The sequence below is a fragment of the Panthera tigris genome, chromosome B1 (genome assembly GCF_018350195.1).
Source record: "Panthera tigris isolate Pti1 chromosome B1, P.tigris_Pti1_mat1.1, whole genome shotgun sequence".
NCBI classification, from domain to species: Eukaryota; Metazoa; Chordata; class Mammalia; order Carnivora; family Felidae; genus Panthera; species Panthera tigris.
Window position 1 is genome coordinate 115,951,772 of NC_056663.1, and position 18,258 is coordinate 115,970,029.

General features: G+C 38.1%; 1 protein-coding gene across 6 annotated transcripts in view; it reads left to right on the top strand.

The window, feature by feature from the left end:
- Positions 1–18,047, top strand: part of TBCK (TBC1 domain containing kinase) — a 225,044-nt gene extending 206,997 nt beyond the window's left edge. For all 6 annotated transcript variants that reach the window (XM_007080937.3, XM_007080936.3, XM_042984075.1 and 3 more), the window contains one exon: positions 17,735–18,047. In XM_007080937.3, coding sequence (XP_007080999.1) covers positions 17,735–17,845 — 111 coding nt within the window. In that variant the 3' untranslated portion in view covers positions 17,846–18,047. The remainder of the gene's footprint in view (positions 1–17,734) is intronic.
- The last annotated feature ends 211 nt before the right edge of the window (positions 18,048–18,258 follow it).

The following is an 18,258-nucleotide window of genomic DNA, read 5'->3' on the forward strand; positions in this document are numbered from 1 at the left end:
TTTGCATACCTAAATAACTGTAATTGGAAGATACATGATCCTGTTTTATTTATGTATTCATTAACTATTTCCCATAATTACAATTGATCAGCAATTTATTGGTTTCTTTGTAATTACCACTTCCTAAGCCTTTTTGTATTTGGCCTAGCTTCCACATTAAATACGCCATAAAACCTTTAGTATCTGCCATTTCTTGCCTAGCTAAAACATTGGTTTTCCCATGAGCGGAGCAAAAAAGGAGGACTACAAAGATCTTAGTTTAATTGGGTACCAGATAGAGGCTCTCCGTACCGAATCCTACTGAATCTCACTTGTCAGGTAATCTTTAATTCACCTTACGCTACAGGTTAAATAAAGCAGTGAGCTATTATAAAATCAAGCACTTCCAGATATTCTGAGAACAAATGTGTCAGCATCAAGGAATGTCAGGTGGTCTCAAGTGAGCGAAGTGGAATCCTGAGTCTCTAAACTGTGTACCAATGCTCCAAGGGTAGGTAGGATTTTGTGCTGATCCTTGCTGCTGTGTGGCTGAGTTTAATCTGACAAGCCAAACAGATGCAGACTGCAAGTGTTGGTAGGGTTAATGGGAGTAGGAAGACCTCTGTATCAAAACAAGGGTAAAGTCGATTCAGGCTTTGTGTAACATTTGAAATGAAAAAGATGGAAAGGTCTCATTATTCTCACTGCAGAGATAATCATCTTTTTAAATTTACATGAGAAACTGTATCTTCGATTGCTAAACTGAAATTCGATTTCCTGGGCATAGAAGAAAAATGCCAACATGATCTGTACAGAAAGCACCATAAAAGATACCTCTTCCGAAACCGAAATGTGCTGAATTAATCTCAGAGAGCTCATGAATAAATCTGAGAATTAAGGCAGTAACTACTCAGATCAATAGGGGGAGGCAGAGAGAAGTCCATCAGCCAAATTATGGATTAAATGAACCCACAGGAAGGAACACTGTTATATCCTTGATCAGATTTCTCAGATTTAAAAGAAATTTTGACTTTTAATATTAATCAAATATTACCTAAGAGAAAATTTATGGTTTGTTTTAGTACAGCAACCATTACTCACACTATCCCACTCCCAACCTAAGGTGAAAGTCTCATGTATCTCTCCTGAACAAAATACCATTATGCATCCACCTCTTTCCTAGAAGTAAATTATAATGTTTACAGAGAATGATAACAGCAGAGTAGCATGCTGTGATGTGTTATGGGGTTACTTGTTTCTCCTCTCTGGGGAAGGAAGGTAGTGAAATCCAGCTCTAGAACTAGTGATGGCTGCCAGACTAGAAAATGGCCAACAACATGGACAAGAACAAAATGAAATTCCAGTTGGTGTTTCTCTACCTTTAGTGAGTCCTTGAGAAAAACTGTAAACATCATATTGTTGTGTTAGTCACTGAAACTCATAGACTTTATCCATCCAGATTATATTTTGTGGTTATAAGACCACCAAAATTTCATCCCTGCCAGTGTATCCCATTCAAAAAGTTATCTAAGAAAGAAATTGAAAGAATCTTTGCATTTCACTCTGTTTTGTCAACCCTTTGGAAAATATTAGGAACAGCTTGTCTTTCCCTTAAAAACGTTATACTCTTGGCATAAAATCAGTGCTTTTCTTTTGTCATCAAAAGAAATATTCATCTGAGAACACAAGAGCCAGTGGCAATAATAAGCCATGTGTGCTATTATTGCTATTATTCTTTCCTGCAAAACAAAACAAAGGAAGACAAAACAAAACAAAAAAATAGAAAAGAGCAAAACATATATTTCTGAATAACAGTTGATTCAGAAACCTAGACAAGAGATGATCTTTATGGAGTTTCTATGACTGAACAGTCAGAGTGTCCGATACTTTCTACACATGACGGGTAAGGATTAAATTTAAAATATTAAAATCTGTTATCAACTAAAATTGATTATATTTATAATAAGAAAGCATGCCATTGCAGCTATTTTTTAAATAAGATAATAGTCCACTTATGTTTACTTACACTCCCCTGGTGGCCAAGGTGTTATTTGGTCTTTGGATGTTAGGTTGGAAGTTAGTTTGTACTGTGGTAATGTGAGGCTTCCACACTCTCATCCCATGGAAAGAGTGCTCAGAATGGACCAGGTGACCTGAAAATAAGCAGTTCAGCATGTGTTGTCCCCATAGTAAACTTCTCTGGCTCTAGATAATATCTACCTAGTTCTTCATTAATGTGTTTCATTAATGTGAAACTTTTAAACCACTTTGAATGAAATCTCTTACCTGTCAGAAAATGTGTCAGACCTCTTTATAACATTTTTAACATTTTGGCAAAGAATGGGAAGTGAATCTCTTTTATGAGTTCCAAATATGCAAGGAATTCTTTCTTGGTCTTGTTAGAACCATAAGCATGGTTAAACTTGGCTTTCTTTCTGGCTTATTCTTTGCCTTCTTGTCAGCAAATGTTTTGCTCTGTGGGTTTATAGCAGATTATAAGGAAACATTTTAGGTATTAATGTGGCTTGAACACACTAGACATAATACAAGGCTTACAAGTAACAATGAAAACTCTTCTGTATGGCTCTGCATAGCATAGATGGAGGATAACTTACTTTAAAAGACCACTCAGCTAAAACCTGCCCTGTAGAGTTCCTGTTCTCATAGGTTTTCAAAGGTTTTGTGAAGTAAAAAGCAGTGTAGGAGTTGTAGTAAAGGGGGCCTTAAAACACCTCAAACTTTTTTTTTAACATCTTTACTAGATGTATTATGTGTACAAGCAGTTTTTTAAAAAGAGAGAGTACTCATTTCCAGTTTGCAGGAAAAACTGCCAAGTCACCATCTGACTCTTGTGATCTCTGGCACCTATATTCATGACCTGTCACAGGATGAAAGTTATCTTTGTCTAAGTATGTGTTATTCTACATACCCACCCTACCCTCCACAACCCACCATTTAATTAATTACTCCATACCACAGGAATGTTTGTGGCTGAATAAGAAACTAATCATAGTCGCCCTCCCACTTGACCTATAGAGTTTGGAACTTGGCTATGATCCATCATAGCCCTAACTGTTTTGAATCTGAGTTTTTAATTATATACATTATTTTCAGAGCATAGTATATTGTGTGTAACACGGCCAGTGGCTAGGACACAGTATGGGTTTACTGTTCTCAGTTGTCTAATGTAAACAGAACTTGATAAATGATTGTTGCTCAAATTCTGTTCCCAAATACTGCAGATCAAAGGAAAATGTACCACAAGGCTCATTAGAGCTCCTGATACATTATGGTATTAGATGACGGAATTTTATCAGAAAAGGTTTATTCTCTAACATGAACTAGTACACTTTCTTCTATTAGAATAAGAACTGTTTCAAAAAGACTTTTATGTCATGTCTGAAATTTTTTCTCCTATTTTCTTAATGTAAACTTAAAAAAAAGTAATTCCACATACCATTCCTAAGAGGGCTTGTTTGAAAGTATAAGCTATTGTTAAACACTAATCTGTAAATTTACAGGAAGATCCTAATTGCCATATGATAAACACTAGGCCACTATCAACTATCATAAGTTAAAAATTAGATGCTTTATAAAGGAAAATGAATGATAAAGGAGTATAAAGGAAAACTTTTTATAAAAAAAATTTTTTTAATGTTTATTTTTGAGAGAGACTGAACGTGAATGGGGGAGGGGCAGAGAAAGAGGGAGACACAGAATCTGAAGCAGGCTCCAGGCTTGAGCTGTCAGCACAGGGTCCCACACGGGGTTCAAACTCAAGAACCATGAGATCATGACCTGAGCTAAAGTCAGACTCTTAACCGGCTGAGCCACTCAGGTGCCCCTAAAAGAAAACTTCTTAACCTAGAGTCTATCATGAGTTTTAGAAGGTCTTTCAACTAACTGAAATTATCTGTAAAGTGTTGTACATATGTGTCTTTTTTTTTTTTTAGAGAGAGAGAGCAGATTCATAGCTTTCATTTAATTGCTCAAAGTATATGTGATCCAGTAAACACTAAAAGTTACTAGTATAAATTACTGCTTTGTTATAAACAGTTCATCATAAACACTGTAAACCCTACCTTACATCCCCTTTGGGGACAAATCTACTATTTAAGTTTGAATCTACAATTGCAACGTGTTGTAAATGGTTCTCCTATTAATGGATTGATTGGAAAGAGGAAGAGAGGAAAGAAGGAAACTAGTTTATAGTATTTACTATGAATCAGCACTTATGATATCTAATTTAATCTTCTCAACAGCACTATAAGTGTACTATTCAAGTGTGTTATTATCACACATTTAACAGTTAAGGACACTAAGGCCAAAAGAGCTAAGTGACTTACCCGAGATCCCGCAGCAAACCAGCGGCAGAACCCTGATTGAAACCCTATGCTAACTACAAAGTTCCTACGCCTGTCTCCATGCCACCCAGTCTGTTTGAATGAAAGAGTGAATTATCTCACCTTCTTGACTAAGTGACAACAAATTATATAGAAAAGTATTTGTTTGTCTTATCACCCTGCTAGCTAGGTCTGAAATTCTGTCATCCTTACTACCCACCTGTCTTAACTCAGACCACCAATACCTCATGCCTGACTCACTGCAACTTCCACTGTTCCTGCCTGCAGTCCCCTTCCCCCAGTTCTACCCCACAACCAGGGTGAGCTTTTTGAAATATAAATCTGATGAATGTCACAAATGCCTCTGTGACTTTTTGTTGCTTTCAAAATAAAATTCATATCCTCCTCATGATTCATAAGGCCCTTCATGATCTGAACTCTGCTTAGTTTTCCAAGCTCACCCCTCACTGCTCTTGTCTCACCCTCTTAGACTCCGGCCGTAATTAACTACTTGTAGTTCCCTATATACTGTCTTTTCGTACTAATTTCTATTTGGAACATTTTTCCCACTTCTGTTCACCTGGGTAACTACCATTTGTCTTAAAAGACTGTTTATATACCATTTCTTCAAGGAACTCTCTTAACTCCTCCTGTTTGGGACTAAGTACCCTTCCCAAGCGCTCATAGGATATCTTTTACTTACTTGGGACCACTATCATATGTATAATTTCTGTGTGCATTAGATCAAAACTCATCCTTTCTTTAGGGGCACACAGCACCATGTAAGGGCACAAAGCTTGGAAAGGAGAGGATGGGTTACATTTCATGTTCCGCTTAGCCCTTTTCCAGGTTCTCTCAAGCAAGGCACAATTTATACAGCTGTAAATGATGACTCTATGTAGCAATTATCAAATGGCCATTTTTATTGCCACTACACTTCTCTGCATCTCCATCTGAACTCCAAGCTCATTGAGGACAAGGATTATATTATATAATATATTCATTGTTGTACTCCCAGCTCCTGGCATAGTGCCTTTGAAGTGGAAAGCACTCAATAGATATTTGGTGTTTGAATTAATGACTAATTAAGACTGGCAGTAAAGCAGTTTAACCAGTGCCAAGCATAGTTCCTGACACACTGTAAATGTTCAAAAAGTATTTGATGAATGAACACATGAGAAATAATAGTTTGCTATAGACTGTGCATTTGTAGAAATTAGTAAAAGAGGATGACAAAAGAAAAAAATACTAATAACTACTAATTTAATTCAAGACAACAAACATTAAGTGCTTACATGATGGAAACTATTATGAGGAAACACAAAGGAGAAAGACATAGTCCCTTGCCCTCAAAAAATTTGCAATCTAGTTAGAAAGATAAGACATGTATAAAACCAATTAATTCAAAGCAGAATGTAGCATGCGCTATGTGAAATTTATAATTAAAGTTCTAGAATATCAATGAGAAGGAAAAAGTTTCTTCCAGTTAAATGAAGGGTTCCTAAAGCTTCTTGGAGAAGGTGATCATAGACTTAGACCTTGAATTATGAGTAGGATTCACTAAGGAAATGTATTGGGAGGAGAGCCATAGTCAGGAGGAAATATTCCAAGCAAAGGAAATAGCACATGCTGATTGGAAAGCATAGGGCTTCTTTGAAGAGCCTTTTAGCTGCAGACAAGGCTGGAAAGATAGGTGAAGAGTCTGGAAATAGATGGCCTTGAATGCTATGCTAAGGAGTGTACATTTTAGCAGTGGGGCTCTATTAAAAGTTTTTTTAGAAGGAAAGTGATACTATCAGCTGTATTTTAGAGAGTCATTTGGCAAATTGCTTTTAGTGTCTTCCCTCTCCTTTGCCCTTGATCCCAATAAAATAGAAATTCTTAAGCACCGAAAACCAGAGACCAGTTAAAGAATTTCATCTTTCTACATTCCTAGTCTATTTCAATGCTAGGTTCTTCCCAGAAGCTACCTTAATGCTGGTCTTTTCTCTCAAGCTTTCAAGGTCCCACTGCTTAAACAGTTCCTAAACCTTCATTAGCAAAATTCTCCTGGTTGTGGAGAAAAGAAAATAGGAGTTTGTCTGAGATGGATAGCCAAAGCCCCACAACTTTCAAAAGAACATTGGGGAAATGGCCTCAGGGCTTTTATTATGTGATTCAAAGCATCTGGTAACATTCTATCACACTCTTCTCTTTATTCAGGACACTAAAAGACAATATGCTCATTAATCTTTAATTTACGTATAAATAAGTACATGTACTTATATAAAGAATAAGGAAGCCTAAATTTAGAATAAAAATTTCTTTTGTCCTCAAAATGCAAAGAAATGTTAGACTTAATATTATCAAAATGAAATTTTCAGTAAGAACTTTTGGGTACTATATATTGTCCTTCCTAACTATAGATAAGCAAACTATTCTTTGGAAAGGATCCACAGATCTTGAATCACCTTGCCTAAGGGCAATAGCCTTTAGGAAGGAAAAATTCTCTACACAATAGTGTTAGAGATCTCAGGATTTCCTGAGGGTCTCCCATAATGCTAGGTGTGGGCAGCAAAGTGCCAGGCAAATGGAAAGGAGAAAACTAAAAGCACAAGAACCAGTTAGGAACTAATCCAAGAGTAATTAGGATCTAAAATGGAGTAGGAGCAGAGGAATGGAAAAGAAGGAACGGATCCAAGACAATCACAGAAGTAACACAGCTTTGTGCCTAAATGAATGTGCCTAATTTTACCTTGTGCCAAAGTCAAAAATAGCTTCAACATTTTGTTTAGAAAGTCAAAGGTAACTTTAAAATTTCCAGATTGGATTTTTGGGAAGGTAGCCGATACCTTTAACAGAAGTAGAAAGAGAAAGTAGATTTGGAGAGATTGTGATGAATTTTGGACATACTGAGTTTGAAGTGCTAATGGGACATGAGTATAAAAATACCAAAGACTTAGAGGTTCAGACTAGAATTCAGGGAGTTAAAATGGGATATGTATATACAGAATCCTTCTACTTATGAAATAAACACTTAGTATTTTATAATACAGAACAAAAGGTAGTTTTTTTTCTTTCCTATAATTAAATGTAATAGCTTATATAATTGCATTATTCTAGAATGGAAGACAAATTCCAGGTGATGGCCTCAACAACATATGGTCAAAAGACCAAAAAAAGCCCATTAAAAAAATATAACTTAGGGGCGACTGGGTGGCTCAGTCAGTTAGGCATCCAACTTAGGTTCAGGTCATAATGTCACTGTTAGTGGGTTGGAGAGCCCTGCATCGGGCTGTGCACTGAGGGTGCAGAGCCTGCTTGGGATTCTCTGTCTCTCTCCCTCTCTGCTCCTTCCCCCACTTGTGTTCTCTCTCCCTCTCTCTCTCTCTCTCAATATGTGTGTGTGTGTGTGTGTGTGTGTGTGTGTGTGTGTATATGACACTTAAATTTGCTTCAAGAAATTGTAAAACTCCATTGTATCCATTATAAACTAAAATTTGCTTTGGTGCAAGTGACTGGTAGAGGAGAGCAACAAAGAAAATGAGATCAAAGGAAAATGGAAGAGGAAGAAAGGAAAACACCATTTTGACATGTGAAGGAGAAATGTGTATTTGGGATTTCAACAAAGCAAACAATGAAATAGAAATTGTGTTGGCTTATATTATGCTGAGATATCATGTGCCTTGAGGAAATATTTTCTTGCCATTTCTATTCACAATGTATACTTTAAAAAATTTGAATTCTCTTCCTTTAATCCTTGTGAGATTTTCTTAGAATTACATGTAAGAAAGTAAAATAGAAAAGACAAGAGAAATTTATAGTTGCACATGAAATTATTAACATACCTTGTTTTTCACATATGTCTCAAGTTGTCCACATACCACTAAAAACTGCCAAGCTTGAGTGAACAGGAGCTAAGAAGCAAGCATGGAGCCCAAGAGTAGAAAAGGAAACTTCCGTTGCATCCTCTTCAAATTCTTTTATCTATTTCAGTTCCTAAACTATGGAAATGAAACTGGAAATGAAATTAACCCTCATCTGACTGCTCTGTGGACTTCTACAGCAAAATTATTACACAGGAGTTTATTATTTACATATTTATAAACTTCATCATCAATATTGTTTGTATAAATTGCGTTTCTTTTATATAGATGCCTTTTAAACGCACTATTTTTAAAAATGATCTTACCTCTTTCAACTTATACAAGAGTTGAAGAAAGACCCTCCTAGTAAAGAAAAAGAGAAACTAGTATTTGACTCTTACCAGATCCAATTAGATAGTTTTCTTACTATTTGCCTAAAATCCTTTCCCCCTCTTCCACTGGCAATAAAGCAGTATAACCAGTGCCAGTTATAGTTCCTGACATACTGTAGATGATCAAAACGTATTTGTTGAATGAATGAATCAGTTCTTCAGTAGATGTTAGAGCAAATGCTGTCGATGTGTTAGGCACTGTTCTGGGCATTGGAGAAACAGTAATAGATAAAACAAAGTCCCTCCTTTCATGGAGCTTACAATATTTTGGAAGAGACAGTCAGTAAATATGTATCAATGGGTTATAAATGCTGAAATAAAAAATAAGAATGAGTGGAAAGAGTGCTAGGTGGCTTATTTTCTTTATAAGATGATCAGGGAAGCTCTTATTTTGTGGGAAATGGAAAGTCACCAGAACATGGGGAACAAAGAGTTTTATATGATATGACTTTTATTTTAATAGGTCATTATGGTTGCCTCATAATGAAAGACTGTAGGGTGTGAGGACAGAAGCAGTCAGACAAGAAGTTATTGCTAATCTAAATAGGAGGTGATGGTAGCTTGGCCTAGGAGATGAGATTAAAGGAGTTGAACATGGTGAGTGGAGGAAATGTTTGCATATTTTCAGATCATGTAGGATCTTGTAGATCATGGTAAAGACTTTAGATTTTATTTAAAAAAATAATAATAAAACCAAGAGGCCATTAAAGTGCTTTGAAAAAGAGAGGTTATATGATCTGACTGACATTTTCTAAAGGATCACTCACGTTGTGTAGTGAATAGACCATTGGGGCAGGGAGGGAAGTAGAAGAGCCCAGTTAGGCTAATATGTGGTAATCTATGGAAGAAATAATGATTGTGTGGGCTTGTGTGGCAATAGCAGAGGCGGTGATAAATGATCAGATTCTGAGTATGTTTTGAAAGTTAGAGACTACATGATACTTTGGTAGAGGACAAAAAGGAAATATGTATCCAGGAAGAGTAAAGTTGCCATTTCCTGAGATGGAGAAGCCTTCAGGGAGGAGTTTAGAAGTAAAGATAGAGCAGAAATCGTGTGTTTTCCTTTGAACTGTTAAGTTTGGGAAGCTTATTAGACATCTAAGTAGAGAGACTGAGGAAAAAGATTCATAAGTTTAGAGTTCAGGGAAGAGGTTAAAGACATAAATTTAAAGTCATCAGTGTATAGATGGGACTTAAAGCCATGGGGCTAGATGAAATCACTTTGGGGATGAAGGGAGATGGAGAATAGAAGTCAAAAGATAGCAGTGGGACAGAAGTCAGGAAGACAAGGAAAATCCACCAAAGGATACTGGAAAGATCAGCTTATGAGGTAAGAAAATGAGGAGAGATTGGTATACTGAAGGCCAATGGAAGAGAGTTTTGAAAAGAGAAAGGTATAATCAATTCTGTAGATGATAATGATGGATCAAGTCAGACTCAGATTGAGTCTTAAGAATTGGATTTGGCAATAGCACTGCTAGGAATTTATGCAAGGGATACAGGAGTACTGATGCATAGGGGCACTTGTACCCCAATGTTTATAGCAGCACTCTCAACAATAGCCAAATTATGGAAAGAGCCTAAATGTCTATCAACTGATGAATGGATAAAGAAATTGTGGTTTATATACACAATGGAATACTACGTGGCAATGAGAAAGAATGAAATATGGCCTTTTGTAGCAACGTGGATGGAACTGGAGAGTGTGATGCTAAGTGAAATAAGCCATACAGAGAAAGACAGATACCATATGGTTTCACTCTTATGTGGATCCTGAGAAACTTAACAGAAACCCATGGGGGAAGGGAAGGAAAAAAAAAAAAAGAGGTTAGAGTGGGAGAGAGCCAAAGCATAAGAGACTGTTAAAAACTGAGAACAAACTGAGGGTTGATGGGGGGTGGGAGGGAGGGGAGGGTGGGTGATGGGTATTGAGGAGGGCACCTTTTGGGATGAGCACTGGGTGTTGTATGGAAACCAATTTGACAATAAATTTCATATATTAAAAAAAATAAAATAAAATAAAATAACATTAATTTTAAAAAAAAGTAAAAAAAAAAAAAAAGAATTGGATTTGGCAGTGTGACAAAGTGGAGATTATTGCTGATCTTCTTAAGAGTATTTTAGGGGAGTGATGGAGACAAAAGTCTGATTGGAGTGGATCCAAGAGAGAATAGGCTCTCTGCAAAGAAATGAAGAGATAAAAGTTTAATTAATTCAACGTAATAAATCCTAGACCATTTAATGATTGTTGATGTACATGCTCCCATTGTTTTTCTCATTGCATAATTAACCATATTCTGGTATGGTTACAGGTCTAGTATGTTATTCCATATAATATTCCACATTAATACCCTGTAATTAACTGTTCTGCTCCTTACTTGTCACAAGTGCCTGTGGTAAGGTGTAAGATGATTACTGACCTTATCTTCACCTTTTTGGTTTTGCCCTGCTGCTGATTTTACTTCTGTGAGTCAAATAAGAGTATATGGTAGCCACTACCTAATTGTTATTAGATGTTATTACTGTGAAAACCAGTTTTACACCTTATGTAGTCATCTTTTTTCAGCAATGAGATATGATTGACACATAGAAATTGTATATATTAAGGGCATACAACTTGACATTTTGATATGTGTATGCATTATGAAATGATCATCACAAGCCAGTTAACATACCATCACCTCACATAGTTACCATTTTCTTTCTTTATTTTCTTAGCAAATTTCAAGTAAACCATACAGTATTATTGTACTTGTCTTAACCATGATTACTATGCTGTACATTATATCTCCAGAACTTATGCATCTTTCATAACTGAAACTTTGTACCCTTTGACCAACATCTGCCCATCTCCTTTCCCCAAGACTCTCACTCCTAGCAACCACCATTCTACTCTCTGCTTCTATGAGTTTGACCATTTTTGATTCCACATATAAGTGAAATCATGCAGTATTTGTCTTTATGTGTCTGGTTTATTTCACTTAGCATAATTCCTCCAGCTTCACCCATATTATCCCAAATGGCAGGATTTCCATTTTTATGGCTTAATAATATTCGTGTGTGTGTGTGTGTGTGTGTGTGTGTGTGTGTGTACACACATTTTCTTTATCCATTATCCATCAATGGACATAGGTTGTTTCCATATCTTGACTATTAGGAATCATTCTACAGTAAACATGGGGGTACAAACACCAAAATCCAGATTTCATTTCCTTTGGATACATACTTAGAAGTGGGATTGCTGGATCATATGGTAGTTCTATTTTAAGTTGTTTAAGGAACCTCCACACTGTTTTCCATATATACTCTCCTACTAAAAGTGTACAACGGCTGCCTTAAGTAGTTTATTTAAGATAGTAAGCCCTTATGTGGGCGCCTAGGTGGCTCAGTTGATTGAGCGTCTGACTTCAGCTCAGGTCATGATCTCATAGTTCATGGGTTCAAGCCCCAAGTTGGGCTCTGTGCTGACAGTGCAGAGCCTGGAGCCTGCTTCAGATTCTGTGTCTCCCTCTCTCTCTGCCCCTCCCCCGCTCACACTCTGTCTCTAAAAAATAAATAAACATTAAAAAATGTTTTTAAGAAAAAAAGAAAGTAAACTTATGTGGTACTCTTAAGAATATAAATGTGTTCACTATAAAATATCTAAATACAGAAGACTAGCAGGAGACAGAACACTTATCTCAGTTATGGAAGAAACATAACAAGGATTGAAATGAAAATGACACTTCAAAATTATACTTGACTCCTTTGTCAAGGGAAAAGATCAGTGGAGTATTAGATAAGTCATGCCTACCTCCTTCCTACTACTCCTTGTCACAGCTCTGATGTTTCTAATTGGGATCACAGAGATAAGTCCTTCAAATGATCAAGACAGACCTTTATTAATGATCTCAGAATTTCTTAAATAATCAGGACAGGGCAACACTTGGATTATTTTTAACCCCAGGCCACTCTGTACTCTAGATGTAGAAATCACCCCATATTCTTCTGTTTCTCATCTTCTCTCATCTCATGCTTATTGAGTACTTCAGCCAAACTTAGAAATAGGTGCATAATTTTCAAGAGGTATCAGCCCCACCCCAACCACATAGTGCCAGAAATGTTAAATGGACACCATATTTTCAGCATTCCAGGGGGTCAAAAGAATACATAGGACTAATACAGCATCAACCTCACATCCATAAAACCAAGAAAATGAAATTACCACAGCTGTTCATTACAGGATAATTTGCCAGTTCCTTTATTCAGTTCTATGTCCAACCAAAAGTAATATTTTCATATCCTAAATTTAGCAGTATTTTGAAGGAAAGGAATGGACAAATAAAATGGAAGAGAGAAAAATACCTCAGTTTGAGCTTCCCCAGAGTGTTCGTAAATTCCTGGCAATTATCTGGTTCCCACTACAAACTTAAGACTCACAAGGCCAAAGTTTCACATAAAGAAACTTAATTGTCCTGCAATGTGCTCCTTTCAGAATCTTGCAGAACTCCAGTTTTCTTAGCTGCCTGTGGGGTCTACCCAAACCTGTGTCCTGGGACACCAGGTGAGAAACAACATGATCCTGTTCTGTGCTCCTGTTAAATCTTACCCATACTCAGCCTTAATTTCTTGGCCTTAATTAAGCTATACTACTCTGTAGCAGACCAGAATGTCCCTTTTCTCCACTCATTCTCCTCCTACAATAGAACTTGACTTCCACTGGACAAGTGTACCAGCCTCTTAATCCAAGCTAAGATGAAAGAGAGAAAATAAAACAGTGTCACCCAACAAAAGCCTGCCACATTCAGACAGCACTGTTTTGAGGTGCACCTACCTAAGCCTTAGAAATGAAAAGCACCACCAGATTCTGCTAACCAGAGGAATGGCAAAAATGTGAGAGCTCTGCCCTCTCCACATGGGAGTACTACCCACAAGAAATGCAGCTGCCTCTGTAGTGTTTGGGTCCCCAAATCCTATCCCAGCCAATACCAGATCCTGCCAACTCCACATGGGATATACATATCAGCTGGTTGTGCAGTTTGAAGAACCCCATTCTCTCCACATAGGACTTGGCCTCACAAATTCCAGCCCTACAAACATGACAGTCTCTTTTAGTGCAAAGTGACTTGCTCTCCATTCAGGAGTATACCTATAAAAATTACAGTTTGAGGTCTCAGACAAACCTGACTAGCAAATGAACCCTATTATCCAGTAAAATGATTTTCAGTGCTGGCTACACAATAGAATCACCTGGGAAGCTTCAATACAAAACCCAGTGTTGGAGCTGTACTCCAGAAATTTTGGTTCTTACTAATCTGGAGGGGGTCTGGATATCACTGTTTACTAAAATCACTCAGATGATTCTAAAAGCTCCATAACCACTGGTCCAATATGATATCCTCCCACTCCTGCCAAGGATATTGCTCAGCGAGTCTAGGTTTGTGACTTCTGTTTGAGGCCGGGCATCTCCCTCAGCTGCAGCTGCAAAGCTACTCTAGATCCTTCATCACCAAAGTCCAGTAAATGTGTATGTTAACTCCCGAAAGCTGCCAGAGCCCTGCCAGATGAAGAGTCAAAGATGGACGAAACGCAGAACGCTACATGCCTGGTTCTCCTGTGTTCCACCGCATATCTTCTCAATGAGTGATGTGGTTTTTTCACGCTGTGGAAACCACCCCTATGCATTCACAGCCCTTTCTTTCCTCCCTAACCTGTCAGACTACGGCCACAGAGAATACTATCTGATCCACACTTGTGGCTGTCACATCAATAAAAGAGGGCTGGGGAGGGGGAAATCTCCCTTAACGTACCCTGCCCTTGTACTTGTATAACCGCCACACTACTTGTCGGTTACTACCTCCTTCTCTGATCTATAAACACTGCAAAAACTGCAGCAGTGCCTGGTATGTGGTAGGTGCTCACTACAGTGTTTGAGAAATGAATGAATAGATGGAGACGAGGAACTGCTGCCCTGGTAGGAGTGGAAAAGATGCAGTCGTGCCTTCACTGTTAGGGGCCGATATTTAACATGGATAATTGCAGCCGCAAGCCCAGGAGCAGAACTCACAATCCTAACCTGAAAACTCAGCGCTGGCGCTTTTTCTTTCACTTAAGCACAGCCTTGCTTTTCAAGGCATCTAAACATTTGCCATCTCCTTGTATTCCATTTCTACTTTTCTTCTTAGACCTCCCACATAGCGACGCCCTAATTGTTCCAAAGCGCTCAGTTCTGCCTGCTTTGCCTTTACCGTTTCCAGCTCAACAGCAGCCTAGTTGTTATGTCCCTCCAAACAATAACAGTGGGAACTCTCTCCAGATCTACAGCATAGTTTCAGAGATTACTTAAATGTGCAGTAGTCAGTCCTTCCTTATTCATTTTCTGACTTCTACAGTGTTTTGAAAGTATTGAATGCTAAGACTGCTTATCCACAAGGTCTTTTCAGTAATGGTATGTTTATCTTAGAATTCCGGCCTACATGGTAATTGTATTGCTGCATGTGGGAGAACGAAGCAAAGATGTTTCAGTAATCATACAGTATCAGCGACCATGTTGCCTGCACTTGACTCAGAGCAGATGAATCCAGTGCCTCTGCTCGTAAGGACTTAGGTTCAAAGAAAAATAAGCAAGAACAGCATGAAGACCAGCTCACATTAGTGGTCTAGCTCACATGATACCTTTTGAAATATAGATGCACTATTTCTCTTCAACATTAATTACTATTAAGGATAACTTCAGGTGACTAAAAGAGTACAGGATCTGAAATGTTAATAGCCATTCGAATCTATTAAGGCACTGCAGAGAATGAGGGGAAAGATAAGTGGGGTCAGCACTATTAAGATCCATTTCTGTGAGTAGTTTTGAAGATTGTTAAAGATCCAAGTCCAGCACCATCTATACCACCTACTTACTGGTACCGTCATCATTTTGCCTTTAGTTGCTGTTTTTCAAGATACTGTCCTCAGACTACCTGCTTTAGAATCCTCTAGTGATGTTTGTTTAAAACAACAACCACCACCACAACAACAAAATCACACTCTTGAGCCCCAGATCGATAAAGCAGAATCCCAGGGCTCCTGGGTGGCTCCGTCGGTTAAACGTCTGACTTCAGCTCAGGTCATAATCTCCCAGTTTGTGACTTCGAGCCCCGCATCAGGCTCTGTGCTGACAGCTCAGAGCCTGGAGCCTGCTTCGGATTCTGTGTCTCCCCTTCTCTCTGCCCGCCCCACCCCCCATGTTCATGCTCTGTCTCTGTTTCTCAATAATTAGTAAACGTTAAGAAAATTTTTTAAAAAATAAATAAAGTGGAATACCTAGGGTTGAGGCCTTGAATTGATCCTGACCAAACCACTCAGCTGTTGAACCATAAGGTCTCCAGACTGCTGGCTCGAGACTTTACCAGCTGTTAGGCTTCAGATATTCCCAGTAGCACTGTCAGTAGGCATTATTCATTTTTCTTGAAGGATCTGAGATTAGGTTATGACAAAGTAATTGAAAAGAATGTGAGGACACAAATACCCAAGGAGGAGGAATAGGACACCACCAAGGGGAGGAAATGGAAATAGAATGGCCAGAGTCCAAGAAAACCCTTCTTTCCTTCATCCTTTTGCGCCAGGTTATATGTCATTTGTCAGACTTTAGTCCAGTCTAGCAAGCATATTTTGACTGTCATGTGCCAGGTACTAGAGATAAAAGGAAACAGAACAGTCTCACTGTCCTAGGGGAGTTTACAGTTTGGTAGAGAAAGCAGGCTCTTAAATGAGCAACTCAAATAAACATGGAAACCAAAAGACAGAGATTTGCCCAAGAAATTTTGGGGGCTGAGAAGAGGGGATTTGTAAGGGAGACCTAATGTGTAGAGAAGAAATTGCCTGAGTAGGGACATAAGTAGAAATTAGGCTGGTGGGGGGTAAGTAGGTGGCTTTTGAGGAAGAACTAAAAGATATCCTGGAGCTGGTGGGAAATGATAACTATTCCCAACAAAGGGAAACTTGCACAACCAAAATGCTCTGAATCCTAAAGTGATCTCATTTTTATTGGGATTGACAAGCAGTTGAGGACTGCTTTATCATAAGGTTGAGGGAATGGAGAAAGATAACCAATGATTCTGGATAGGTAGACATGGGCCAAGTCAAGGAGATGTGTGTGGATGTCTTGATAACTTTTTTGAATGTTTATTTATTTATTTTGAGATATAGGGGAGCAGAGAGAAAGGGATAGAATCCCAGCAGGCTCTGCGCTGTTAGTGCAGAGCCCAGTGGGGGGCTCGATCCGTGAGATCATGATCTGAGCTAAAATCAAGATTCAGACACTCAGCTGACTGAGTCATCCAGGTGCCCTGCGTCTTGATAACTTTTCAATGTCCTGTTTTGGTAGCCATCTAGAAGATGTCCTAGATCAGTCTTTAGAATTCATTCCAAGTTTATGGTCTCAAACTGTTCATTGAAGTGGCTCCAGAAACATGTTACAGCAAGGTTATGGGCCCTCTCTGGGACATTATATATGGAATTGCAGTAACTAATAAGTTGACAGTAATGTCAAAAATTATTCACATGTCAAATAGATTTGAGAATGTTTTGACTATCACTGGAAGAATACATGAAAAATAGTGATATTAATGACCTCTGGAAAGAGAAACTGAGAAGAGAGGTAGGAGGAATTTACTTCTCACTATATACCTTTTATATTGTTTGGATATTATGTATATTTATTGCCTATCCCAACAAGTTTAAAAGAGAACTAAAGAGACATATTTATCCCAAAGCATAAAGAGCTGTCAACATGTTAAATGGTTATTTGATTTACATTAAAAACCCAGTTAATGATTCATTGATACAACAATGACAGAGATAGTATTATGAAAGTAGTTTTGTCTTGGGGTGCCTATTTGACTCAGTTGGTTAAGCATCTGACTCTTGATTTGGCTTAGGTCATGAACTCACAGTTTGTGAGACGTAGCCCCATATAGGGCTATGTGCTGACAGCACGGAGTGTGCTTGGAATTCTCTCTCTCCCTTCTCTCTTCCTCCCCTACTCATTCTCTCTCTCTCTCTCTCTCTCTCTCTCTCCCTCTCTCCCTCTCTTTCTCAAAATAATAATTAAAAAAAAGTTTTGTCTTTCACAGCTTGAGAAATAAATTGGAATTAGAGAAGTACAGATTTTGTATATCCTCTATAAATTTGGCCTTTTTTTTTCCAGTTCGCAGCTCACCTTGTGAAGATGAAATATCCAAGAATATGTATTCTCGATGGCGGCATTAATAAGATCAAGCCAACAGGCCTCCTCACCGTCCCGTCTCCTCAAATATGAAGAACCAAGAAAGAGTGTGATAGTCAAAAGGACAGAGTGGTATCAGCCCCCAACAGCACAACTCTTCACAGCCTTACCTCTCTTCGACAGAACTAGACTTCCAGATTGTTGCATTTCCATAAAGTTTTGTCATGAAACATTTTTTTAAATCTCATAACCCACATGCTCAGCTATCCAGGCAATAAACTTGACTGTACATGTATTGCTGAAAGAATTTTCTTAACAGTGAAATCCGATCATGTATTTTTACCGCAGTGCAGCACAAAGCCAGAGGAATTCAGCTGACAAGGCAGATTTAGCATTATCAAGAAATCTCAATTGCACTGAAAAAGCTGTCTCCCATTGCACTGAACAGACAGTCCTAACAAAGGTATTATTTAGAAACATAGACTGAATGGGGGTTGCAGTCATCT